At 46.7% G+C, this 12,379-nt stretch overlaps 1 protein-coding gene across 3 annotated transcripts; it reads right to left on the reverse strand.

Annotated features, from left to right (window-relative positions):
* Positions 1–6,905: 6,905 nt before the first annotated feature.
* SOCS2 (suppressor of cytokine signaling 2) lies at positions 6,906–12,038 on the reverse strand. 3 transcript variants are annotated; one of them, XM_028490439.2, is made up of 4 exons: positions 11,814–12,005; positions 11,168–11,470; positions 10,008–10,369; positions 6,906–8,368 (listed from the first exon to the last, which is right to left on the reverse strand). In XM_028490439.2, exons 3-4 carry the CDS (start codon positions 10,144–10,146, stop codon positions 7,911–7,913), a joined length of 597 nt encoding a protein of 198 aa, XP_028346240.1. In that variant the 5' UTR covers positions 10,147–10,369; positions 11,168–11,470; positions 11,814–12,005; the 3' UTR covers positions 6,906–7,910. The 3 variants fall into 3 exon arrangements, with proteins under 3 accessions (XP_028346240.1, XP_023983228.1, XP_023983229.1); XM_024127460.2 differs by lacking the exon at positions 11,168–11,470 and having other exon boundaries at positions 11,814–12,038; XM_024127461.3 differs by lacking the exons at positions 11,168–11,470; positions 11,814–12,005 and adding an exon at positions 10,840–10,973.
* Positions 12,039–12,379: the final 341 nt, after the last annotated feature.

Raw genomic sequence — 12,379 nt, forward strand, 5'->3', positions numbered from 1 at the left:
CCCTAATCTTCTCCCAAGCCACCCCCTCCTTCCCATCCCCTCACACCTAACTTGTCTCCTTAACTTCACTCTAGCTTTGTTCCAAGCTACTTTCCAAAGTGCCCTTCCAGAGGGATCATATAAAACACAAACCGAGTTCAGTTATTGCCCCATTTAAAAAGCTTTTATCCACTGCCCTCCAGATAAAATTCAAGAGCTTCAGCAAGGCCTGTAAGATCTGCCCCGACTTACCTCTGCCTCCTCTTCAGCCTTGTGGGAGAAAGACCTTCCTCACCGAGGGGTCTAACGACTCCTTTCCGCCCTTTAATACTCAGACAAAAGGCACCTTCCTCCAAGGTCTTCCCTAACCCCTCAAAGCAGGTTGATGGCACCTTGTCCACAGGTAATTATTACTGCCTTTATCTTGGCGTTTCACAATAAATTGTTCATGTAGTTAAAGCGCCTAAACAACATGGTAGCCCGAGAGGCAGAACCGGGCTTCAGAGCCCAACAAAAACCTGGGTTTGAACCATGACTTCCCCACTTACTGGGGAAGCCAAGCCTCAGTTTCATTTTCAGTAAGTGGGGAAATGCATACCTTAACAGTTTGCTGGGAGGGTTAAATGGAATGACAGTATGAGGTAGAAAACATATTCGATGGTTTAATAAATGTTAGTTCCTCTCCTCTCCATCCCTTCCCATTGGCTATAAGAGCTCCCTTAATGCTAGAACTTTCTTTTTACTCTTTTGTATTCCTGGTGAATAATACAGTAGGCACTTAATAAATGTTGGCAGGAAAAAAACAGAAGAGGGAGGGAGGAATGCAGAGGAGGCAGGAAGGGAGGAAAGGAAGAAGGAAATTAAATAATGAAATGAATGAATGGATGAAGCTAGAAGCAAAAATAGACCGTGATCTGTTAGAGCTAACAAAGTTACTATACACACTGGTCATATGACTGTGAGAATGTCGTAGCCTTCTCTACTAATAAACTCTGAAAGGATATCTGCAGATACTACTGTCACTAAGAAAAGACCCTGAATCCAGAGACTGGCAGATCTACCAGCAGAAGGCATTGTAGTCCAATATAGGATTGGCACACATACTTTAAAAAATTTACATTCCCCAAATTGTTCATTCCTATTCCACTCTAAATGCTCGGCTTAACACAAACAAGAATACAAATAAACTGATCTTACTCTAGTGAGGTCTCAATTAACACACAGAGATCAGCGGTATGTTGTTAAACCAGAGAGGGGGGAAAAGAAGCCTTAATTTGTAGTGCCTGCCAGTTTCTGCGGTGTAAATACTCCCACCATGGGTGATTTCAATCTACTAATGACACACTTATAATAATTTAGCTCCCCAAATCCCTAAGCATTTAACAACTGGCTCTCAGGAGCCCTCAGCACACCACTGATTCTCCATTCCTCTTAATTTTCTCATTTTTGCCATCTTTTTAGTCACTCTGTTGGTTTTTAAGGTCCTTATTGCCTGAGGACAAGGAAAATAAAAGAGAGAGCAGATGATTTTTCTGTCAGTGGTTCTAGCAAAGGAGATTGAAGAGGGAGGAAGCTGCAACTGCCATGTGTTTATGGGTTTCAATTATCCCTATTCCCTCTGCCCCTTATTACTGCAGATAACTGAGCAGATGCCCTAATCAAATGTGCAAAATATAAACATACTTTTTGATCAAATATAGAATTAATGGCCACAACCTGGTAATAGAAATGAGGCCAAAAAGAGCTACGCTAGAAACCTAAGAAGGGTCAAGTTCATCAAATGGCAGAAGGGAAAATGGATAGAGGACCTCAATAGACATTTTTCCAAAGAAGACATACAGATGGCCAACAGGCACATGAGAAGATGCTCAACGTCATTAATCATCAGGGAAACGCAAATCAAAACCACAATGAGACACCACCTCACACCTGTCAGAATGGCCATCGTCAAAAAATACAACAAATAACCAATGTTAGCGAAGATGTGGAGCAAAGAACCATCATGCATTGCTGGTGGGAATATAAACTGGTGCATCCACTTTGGAAAACAGTATGGAGATTCCTGAAAAAATTAAAACTAGAACTACCATACGATTCATTAATTCCACTCCTAGGTATTTACCCAAAGAAAACAAAAACACTAAACTGAAAAGATATGTGCATCCCCATGTTCACTGCAGTATATTTACAATAGCAAACATATGGAAAGAACCAAAGTGTGCAGCCATGGATGAATGGATAAAGATGTGAGATAGATATATATATATATATATAGATATAGATATATATATATATATATATATACAATGGAATACTACTCAGCCTTTAAAAAAAAAGAATGAAATCTTGCCTTTTGTGACAACATGGATGGACCTTGGAGGTATTATGCTGACTGAAATAAGTCAGAGAAAAACACCATATGATCTCACTTATATGTGGAATCTAAAAACAAAACAAACAAAACAAAATGAAAACAGACCCATAGATAGAACAAACGGGTGGAGGGGGATGGGCAGGACAGGTGAAGGTAATTGAGAGGTACAAACTTCAAGTTATAAAATAAGTCAAGGGGATGTAAAATGCAGCATAAGGAACATGGTCAATAATACTGTAATGATTTCGTATGGGGACAAACGGTTACTAGACTGGTGGTGATCATTTCAAAATGTATTTAAATGTCAAATCACTATGTCGTACACCTGAAACTAACATAATATTGTACATCAACTATAGTTCAACTTTTAAAAAGATGGCAGAGGGCATGTTAAAGTGGGAAATCAGACAACTCCTCTGGATAGAAATAAACAGGGAAAATATTTTTCTGAATGTTAAAGATCACAGCAGCTCTCTGGACCAAAATCTAAACAGGAAAAAGCACACCAAACTAACAGAAGGGAAAACCGTTTAGCAAAATGTAAGTTTTTATCTTAACATGGTTGGAAACTGGAGAGATATAAATTTTATGAAGTTCTGTGATGAAGCCTCACTCTCTCTGCCATAGGAAAGGGGCTCCTTGGGTGGTATTTATGCTTAGACAGAAGAAGAAGGCAGCTGGCAATATTTCCTTCCCTCTCACTAGGACTCTGGCTTGCCTTCCCCTTCCCTCTAACAGAGGCAGCACTACATGAGTAACAATACTTCACGAAATATGCTCCTGATCTCTAGGGTAAGACAGAGTTCCTATAAGTTAAGGATGCAGTTCAGAGTGAGAATTGTCTATGAAAGCAGTTTTATGGCTCAGTAGATGTTTACTGATGCAACCCTATTCTCTGTGACAACACTCGTGTGATCCAGCCTCTCTCGTTGACAAAGCTCCCGAAGGAATATCCAGGTTTTGCTCCATGATTTCAGCTGACTTACTATCTAGGCATTTGGTACTCTGGGGCTTTTAAGAAGCTTCTGTGGCAACAGCTGTTACTTTACTTTAGTAATAAAGTAACCTGAACTCAAGCCACATAGAGGAAAAAATTAGAAACATCAAAAATATGTGAAGATGAGAATACAAGAAAACCATGCCTACATAGGAGAGTGAAACGAAACTATCACAGATTCATTTTTACAGATAGATATCCAGAAGGGAAGGAACAGGGTGTATTTCCATTCCATTCAAATGAAGGGCAATTTAGTGAAGAAGCAGCTTCTGATACTTTACATAAAAAGAGTTAAAAAATGCACATGACAAAAGTGTGGCATTTGGGGCTGGCTACTTGTTTCAAAACCTGAAAGGAATCAAAGAATGAGACAAAGAGACAGATTTAATCTTACGGATCCTAAATCACAGTTACCCAACTCAGGGAGAAGGTAATTAACTACCCCCTTTCACTGGAGTATAATCTGGCCAGCAGGGCTGGGTCAGATGAGCAAACAGAGCAACCTCATGCTACAAAAGGGGGAAAGTAAGGCAGGAATGAACTGAGCCATTAGGACCAAGAGCGGGCGAAAGAAAGAATGGCTCCCCTGGTGAGGACAGGAGGGTAGGCAGTCACTGGGCCAACAGGCATCACCAGCTGGGCGTGAGTCACATCTGGCAGAGGCAAGCATGAGATCACAAAACAGCATGGATGGCAGCGTTTCGATTTTAAAACAGCAAGTAGATTAGAAACGTTGAGGAGTTAAAAATTAATGCAAAACTCTGATGTGAATCAAAACATCATGAAAACCAGCAGAAGCTGATTCCTCCAGAGATCGGTGGAAGAAGCCAAGAACCGGGAATTAGCCCGCAGAGTATTCCCAAGGCCTGCTGTCTAAATTCCAAAGGAAGGAAAACCCAATTTTCAAAGAACTGTAGGGCGTACAGGGTTGCCAAAGAAAAGTACTGATGATTGAAACAAAGGGTAGGAGGGTGCAGCTTTTACAAATACTAAACCTGAGTTTAAAATATGTGTTCCAATATGGACTCCGCCCTTGACTTGCTGGGTTGATGGTGTGTGTGTCTCTGTGCACATGTGCACGCGATTCTCCTGATCTCCCCGGGGCTGGGTGTCTTCCTCAGTAAAATGATGGAACTAAATTATGTCATCTGAAAAGTGGTTTCAAGCTTTATTCTAGGAAGTGAAAAAATTGGGAGAGGAGAACGTAGGCCACTTAGTAAACAAAAGGCCTAGAATGAATGACAACACTTTTTTGCTCCAAAGGCTAGAAACCTCGGACACAGGAGGGCCTCTGCCTAGCTGTTAGATGTCACCACTGCCACCCCACCCCCACTCCTTGTGCCTAAACCCTCAGCCGAGAAGGGCATGGCCTAGTCCTGGGACATTCCATCCCATGGATTATTTGATGACGTGTCTCTCTCCTACCCTCCTCCCAGAGTACAATTTTCTAAAAGCAGAGAAAAATCCTTCCCAAGAAAATAAACACTCCCAAACAACTGTCCCATTCTGTTACCTATTTGGATTACATAATTGCTGTGAAGTCAAGACTTTCTTATTGACGCGCCAGAAAAGACCTCTCAGCTCATAAGCTGAACCGCCTTTTCTCCACTGTCCAAAGCCCTAAAAAACCTCCAAGTCCCTAAAAAGCAGTCCCCAGTGCCCACTGAGATGGAATGAAAAACTCCACCGCCTCAACTCTGCTCAGAATGGAAACTCAGAGCAAAATGTTTTAAATCTGTGGGGATGTAAGTCCTGTACACTATATTCCTCAACAATATCGACAACAACAAACCCCTACTGATGCCCCAAACTACCCTTCATAGAAGGAGAATACTGATATCTTTTCTGATTCTGTTGAGAATAATTTAGACAAGTGTACAATTTTAACTCTTTTGTTGGCCAGTCTGTAAAATGGGGTGACCGACAATTGGTAACTGGCATCACTTACCAGCCACCAGGTAAAACAGTTAACCCCCTCCTGACCCACCCCGACACTAGGAAAAAACTACTAGGCCAAGCTGGCTTCAATCCCACAGAGCACAACACTAATTAAGATACCTATACTTTTCCCATGGAGGCACCAGTAAAAAGGCTGAGAGTTCCTCTTACAGCCTGCTCTAACTTGTTCGTCTGGATCAATGTAGAAATAGCAGCAAATTGCTCTTCATAATTCCTCTCCAGGAATAAAAAGGACTAGGATATTCCTGGAATGCCTCCTCACTCACAAATTAGAAGGTATACCTCCTGTAATCACGGTACTGTGCTCAGTGTGAAGATTTAATGAGATAATGCATGGAATGTGCTGAGCGAGCATCTGGCACACAATAAACTCAATAAATCAATGATGTTACTAATTGTAAAAACAACAACACACAAACAACAAAACAAAACCAAAAAAACCCGGGTGGGGGGGGACTGTTTCCTGATGCTTATCAACTTACTTGGAATAGGGAAGATCGAAACATAAGGCAACAATAGTTCCACAGCACAATCCAGAGATGTTTTTGCCGTCCTCTGGTTTTCTTGTAATCAGTCACTTGATAGCCATTAAGAAGAACTTTCCACAATGCTACGGGTACTCACACCCCACTATACATCCAACTCTCAATAACTGAGAGGTAGCAGAGTGTTTGAAACAATGAGGACAGAATGCAAAAGACCTTAAAGAAATTCCACAAAGCCCTTTGGCACCAATCATGTGGAAGTGTTGCCAGAAAAGCCAAACGTCCCACACCACACAATGGTTCTTGGTGGAAAAAACGGGTAAATAAAGCACAGACTCTGAGCATCCTAATGAGAAGGTTACCTCCACATCAGAGACCAGACCTTAAAAGTCTAGCTCTTCTGTAAATTTTAGGTTACAAATAAATTCTTCCTAAGGCACACCTAGCAATCTTTTGTGTTTGGCTCTGCTGTTTGGACACGCACAGTTATGTTTACCTTCCAGGCACAAAACCGGTTTTTAAGAGCTTCATGAAAATATTCATATTTTCATGATATGCGATTAGCAGGTTTTACTATAATTTATAACTGAATTTTCTTGTTCACTTGGGGCACACACATCATATACTAGGCTCACCTTCCCAGTGACACACCATAGTATGCAGCTATGCAGGACATTTTGTTTTAAAGGCAGCAAAATGAATAACGTCTGAACTCCAGAAAAGATGGTGCATTTGCAACAGTCGTGAGACCATGTGGCAAAAAACCAAAAAATGGCCATAAAACTCTTACTTTGTATTTTGTATTGTGCCTATTCAACCTGTAAACATTTTTGTAGTTTCTAAACCAGGTCTTTCGGAAACACAACGGGCGTTAGTATTATGCCTTTTCAAGTTGTAAAAGACCAGGCCACTTGGCAATTCTTGTAGTTTCTAAACCATGCTTTCCAAAATGCAAAGGGCAAGTGTGACCTGTAACTTTAGAGAAGGGCAAGTAACGTTCTACCTCTGGCTGAATATTTAGTTATTTCACTTGACGTAAGTTTTTATGGCAACCCTCTATTACCATGAAAGTGTATGTCCTCTACGATTCAGAGTAATTAAGTGCCACTTGTGAAAGTCAGGTTTTTTTATTTAATACATTCTAATCAAATAGTAACAGCAGTAAATAAACACTTTGAAAAACAGGCAGGTAACCCCCTATATCTGGAAGAAAATTAAGTCAGAGTATTCTACATGGTAGAAGGGAGACAATTGCAAATGTCCATGGTTAGACCACTTGGAAATTTCTAAAGCCATTTCTGAAAAATCAATGGCAACAGGTTGTGGGACACAGCTACTTCAAAGGGTAAAATGTCTCTATCTACATGGTTTTATTAACAGGGATTGAGTTGCACCTGTATAGCATGACATTCTTGTCTTTAGCCTTAAAGGAAAAGAAGGCTTTTCCATTTGCACCAGTTTGAAATATTTCTGAAATAAGGCTCCCTTGAAATGGATTACTACAGTACTCATTCACATGAGAGAGTTCATACATGTAGTAAAAAGACAAATACAGGATTTCATGGTCACTTTTTTTGGTTGATTTGGTTAATTGCATAAAATGAAGGATAAATACTCACAAGCATATCTGTTTAACAAATCTCCTAAATACATCAGAATGCAAAATATCAAATGTCCTAAAATAGACTCTGATCACCAGGCATACAAAATTGAAGTTAAGCCTGTGTCAGTTTGGTTCCTTCCACTTCTTCAGCACTCCTAAGTGGAGCTCTTTCTCTACTGCCGGCGCTGGCACCTTCCACCTAACAGGAACCTCAGAAAGGCAAAGAGTTCTGATAAAGTGTTCCTTCAGCCTTTACTTGGGACGTTTTATTTTTAACTTAAAAGGATAAACTGGTCTTGGTCAGCCTTAGGAAGGGAAGCATCACTCAGGTGAAAATATTTGGGGGAACTTTAAATACCTAGCTACCCCTCCACACGTTTAAATTAGATTGACTTCAGCTGTTCTTAGAATTCCGTGTAGTTATCCAGAGCCGTCACTCAAGTTTTGGTTCTCTTTTACATAGCTGCATTCGGAGATACTCTATAGGAGGCATGTTTAGAAAAAGAGAAACACTTATACCTGGAATTTATATTCTTCCAAGTAATCTTTTAGTCTTGTTGGTAAAGGCAGTCCCCAGATGGTACCGGTACATTTGTTAATGGTGAGTCTACAGAGATGCTGCAGAGGTGGTGCTGATGTGTAGAGCGGTTTGGTCAGATAAAGGTGAACAGTGCCGTTCCGCGGGGCTTCTGGGCCCGTCCGCTTATCCTTGCACATCTGAACATAGTAGTCGATCAGATGAACCACACTGTCAAATTGTTTAAGCTTGGACTTGACACATATGATAGAGTCCAATCTAAATTTCCCATCTTGGTATTCGATGCGAAGATTAGTTGGTCCAGCTGATGTTTTAACAGATATGGTTAGTAGGTAGTCTGAATGTGAACTATCTCTAATCAAGAAAGTTCCTTCTGGTGCCTCTTTTAATTTCTCTTTGGCTTCATTAACAGTCATACTTCCCCAGTACCAACCTGGGGTTTTTGTTCAAAAGAAAAAGAAAAGAGAGTAAAATAGTTATTATAGAGAATTTTAAAAATAGGGTAAATACTTGGCAACAATTTTTCTAGCCCTCAAAAGAAGTGTGTGAAAGTTTACCAGAGGCTACCATAAATACTTTCTATAGAAATTTGATGAAAACATAGGTCCATTTTATTTTCTGAACAAACTGCAAGCCAGTTTTCTTTTTTAAAAAGTATCTTTCTGTAGCTGTTCTTTAAACTCTCTTAAGACTTTCTCCTAATGAAACAAAAGAATGTTTGCAATATGACACACTGGCTGACCAGGCATGATGCTTCTCCACTAGTCAAGTGAAATCAAAGATTTAATGTAAATTAAGTCAGAAGTTAGAAATAAAAGCCATGCCCTTAAAAAAGTGGAAAACCCAACTCCAGTTAATTCCAACAAGATAAAAAGAAGCAACTTTTTGGATGGTTGGTGTCCACTCCCACCCTCCCCAAATCTGTTAGCGGCTGCATCCATATCTCTTTTCAAAGTCCTGGAAAGCACCGCTATTTACTTGTTTTAAGAGTGCAGCTCTAGTATGATACAATAGCTTCTCTTCGCTGCTTTGATTACAACTACTTATCAGCCATTGAGAAATGAGAGAAAGCCCAATTGATAATTAGTACTTGCAGTTTACAGTCTTCCATAAACTCTTTTGGACTTTGCCCTAATTCAAATCCAATCACAACCGTCGGTCTCCCCAGCATTCTCGAGTCTACCTGCCAGTTCCATCTCCCATCCCGTTTTCAAAAGTGACTTAGCAACATCTTACAGTTTAAAAGTTTGAACAATGCTCCCCCCCGCCTCCAAAAAAAAAAAAAACTTGCTCGGGTACCTGCAATCTGCCGGTTCCTCCCGCTGAGGGAAAGCCCGTGGCCTGCACGGAAAGACCGGAACCGCAAGCGAAGGAACTTTTCCTTCTCCCTACTGCTACCAAAACTTCAACTTTGCCCCAAACGTAAGCTTTGAGGATCCTGATTTTGAAAGCCTGCAGGTTTGTCAGAATCTTTTTTTCCATCTTTTCTTCTTTCAGGTGCCGAGAGACGACAGCAAGCCGCGCAAGGCACAAGACTGCACTTGAAACAAGCGAGGCCAAGCTCGGCTGGGGCTTCGCAGCCCGCCCTCCTCCCGGCTTTGGGGCAGTCCTGAGCGGCAATCTGTCGGTCCCCGAACTTGGCCGCCAAGATTCCAGGCTGCAGCAGCTGCCCGGGAGCCAGATGCAACTGAAGCTGCGGGCAGCGCAGAGCCCACTCGCCGCCCTCTCACCCCGCGGACAGGAAAGGCGCCGGGCACTTTCTCCGGCTAAGGTCCGAGCCCGAGTGCCGACCCCAAACGGCCGCGGAAAATAGCAAAAATTCCAGCGCCCTAAGAGTCTATTTCCAAAGAGCCCTTCTAGCGCTCTAACCTCCCCTAGGCCTCTGAGTCCCTCGAGAACCACTTTTCTTTCGCATTCCAAGGATCCAGGTCCGTAGGGGCATTCTCCCCGCGGTTCCCTGAGCTGGGGCGGGGACGGTAGCGATTGCTTCCCAGCCTCGCTAGCACAACCGCATCCTTGTCTTTGAGGAGGCGCCCCCTTCTCGCACGCATTGCGGCCGGTCCGCTCCCTACCTGTGTGACTAAGTTCCCGCAGGGCCTTCGCCAGACGCGCCGCCTCCGGGGACGGCTCCTCCGCCGACCCCGAGGTCCCCCAATGGCTCTGCGTCCCTTCCGCGCCATTCCCGGAGGGCTCGAGGCACCGCAGGGTCATATGGGAGAAGGGTCACCGCGGCAAAGACAGGTGGCCGCCCGAGCTGGGGTCAGAGAGGGGTACGCGTCCTTCTTAGAAGTCAGTGGGAACCCCAAAACGAGTCCCTGAGGGGTCCGCGAAATGGAAATGGAGGGGGAGGTAATGGGGAGCCGCTGGTTCTTCCTCCCCGGGTCCCGGTGCACGGATGGCAAATCCCCCGCAGGCGCGGTCACGCACAGTTTGCCTGCAAAGAGAAAGTGGAGGGTTGGGTCAGTCGGAACTGGACCCCTGCGGCCGGGGCGTGGGTGGAGGGACAGAGACGTGGAAAATCCCGGGAATCCTCCGCGTCTGCGCTCCTGCACCATTTAACCCCGAGCATCCAGTTACTGCCCTGGCCCGTTCTAGAGAAAGAAGGATAAAGACAGAGCAGGGATCCAAGACGCAAGAGTTGGGGCGAGGGGCGAGGGGCGGGGGCGGGGGACAGGATGAGGGTGGCGAACCGGCTTATTTCCCGCCCAGGGCTGCTCGCTGAAATCGCAGACTAGGAGATGAGAAGAGCAAAGAGTCACCTGCGGGTACGGTGGTAAACAGGCCTCAGTCAAGGACAAGTAGAAAAATGTAAAAAGGAAAGAACAGGAGAGGTCCCCATTTGGCATTCCTATCTCACACTCCGCACAGCCCGGGGAGCCCCAGGAGGAAGCACCCCGCACAAACCTAGTTCCCGGCCCTACAGTGCCGCGGGGCTTCCCGGGCAGAGCCGGCAGCCCGGGACGCGGAGGTGCGGGAGCTGCCGCAACAGAGGCTGCCTCGCTCCCCTCCCCCCGCTTCCCGGAGCTCGCTTGGGGCAGGGGTTGGGGGCGCCGTGGCTGCCGCTCCCGAGGCCGGGCGGCTGAGGCTGCTTGTTGCCGCCGCGAGCGCTGTCGAGGAATCTGCCCGAGCGCGCAGCCCGCGCGGGGGCTCCGAGCCCTGACCCGAACCGGGGGCCCAGCAGGCGGCAGAGAGCGCTTCGGGACGTGCTAGACAACCAACGCTGAGCCCTTACCTCGGCCTCGGCCGCTGCTGCCGCCTCCGCACCAGGCAGCCTCCCCAGCAGGCATGGGGCGGGGGAGCCGGGAGGGGCCCGGGAGGAGGGGTGTCTGCCCGAGTTTCCCCTGTTGACTTTTAATTTGGGAACGAGATGCCTGGGGATGTGACGAGCCCTGGGCTCAGCGGCGGGGGCGGCCGGAGTTCTCTGCACAGAGGGCAAACGTGAGCCCCGGGGACCATCGCCTCGATTCGCCGGGCTCTAACACCCCCTCCGGGCTCGGACACCCCCGACCCGGGGCAGCTGCTGGGTTCCCTCCGGCTGCAACCAAGGAGATGAGAAGGAGAGAGGGAGGGAGGAAAGAGGGCGGGAGGCAGGCGGGTGGGGAGGAGCGGGAGATCAGCTTATTAGGAGGATTATTAATCTGGATGGCAGTTTAGGGGAGGAAAAACAAAAACAAAAACTCCGGAGACTTCCAGACGCCGGGAAAGAACCAGCGAAAGCAGGCAGTAGCTCCCAGCCTCGGGGCAGAGCCGCAGCTCGGGCTTTCTAGCCCAGAGGCTCGAAACTGCGGAAGCCAAGGCTGCCCCGCGCTCTCGGCCGCGCCCCAGTGCCCTCCCCAGCCCTCCTAGGGGCGGAGCCTTTGGGCTCCCCAGCCCGATACCTGCCGCGGGCCCCTGCCCGAGCTCCTCCGGCGCCCCAGCTGTAGGCGACGGGGATCCTGAGGCTGTGCGCCCGGGGCCCCTGCGCGCACTGTCCGCGGCCCGCGCAGTGCCAGTGGCGGCGGGCGAGAAGGCTCATGCTTCAAGGGAAGCCTAAGGCCCGCGAGCCGCGGCGGCGGCGAGACTAGACAAGAGTTAAATGTCTGTCCCCGGAGCGCTGTGTGCGCGCGACTTCCCAGACCTACGCGCCTCCCTCGCTCCCCGCCTCTCTCCCTAGTCCGCGCTCCCCGCGCGCCCCGCCCCGCGGCGGCGGAGGCCGCTTTCCAGGAACTTTCCAGGAATCCACCTCACGTGACCGCGGCCCCCGCTACTGCTTTAAAGAGACTCCGGTGCTAATGCGCAGGCTTCAGGGGAGACGGGCTCAGAGCGTTCGGGTGCCGGCCAGGGCGGGGTGGATGCCTGGGAATCCGCCCTCCTCTGACCCCACGCCCCGGAGTTCTCGGAGACGCGCAGGAGAAGCACCAGGCCATCACCGTGCCGGTTTCGGCGGCTGGAGCTTGCGCCCAAC

This window comes from Physeter macrocephalus, chromosome 6 (genome assembly GCF_002837175.3).
Source record: "Physeter macrocephalus isolate SW-GA chromosome 6, ASM283717v5, whole genome shotgun sequence".
NCBI classification, from domain to species: domain Eukaryota; kingdom Metazoa; phylum Chordata; class Mammalia; order Artiodactyla; family Physeteridae; genus Physeter; species Physeter macrocephalus.

Coding starts and splice junctions, on each gene's coding strand:
- SOCS2 (XM_024127460.2), bottom strand. CDS start 10,146: ATGACCCTGCGGTGCCTCGAGCCCTCCGGGAATGGCGCGGAAGGGACG. Junction 8,369..10,007: donor GCGGGAACTTAGTCACACAG/GTAGGGAGCGGA, acceptor CAAAAACCCCAG/GTTGGTACTGGGGAAGTATG.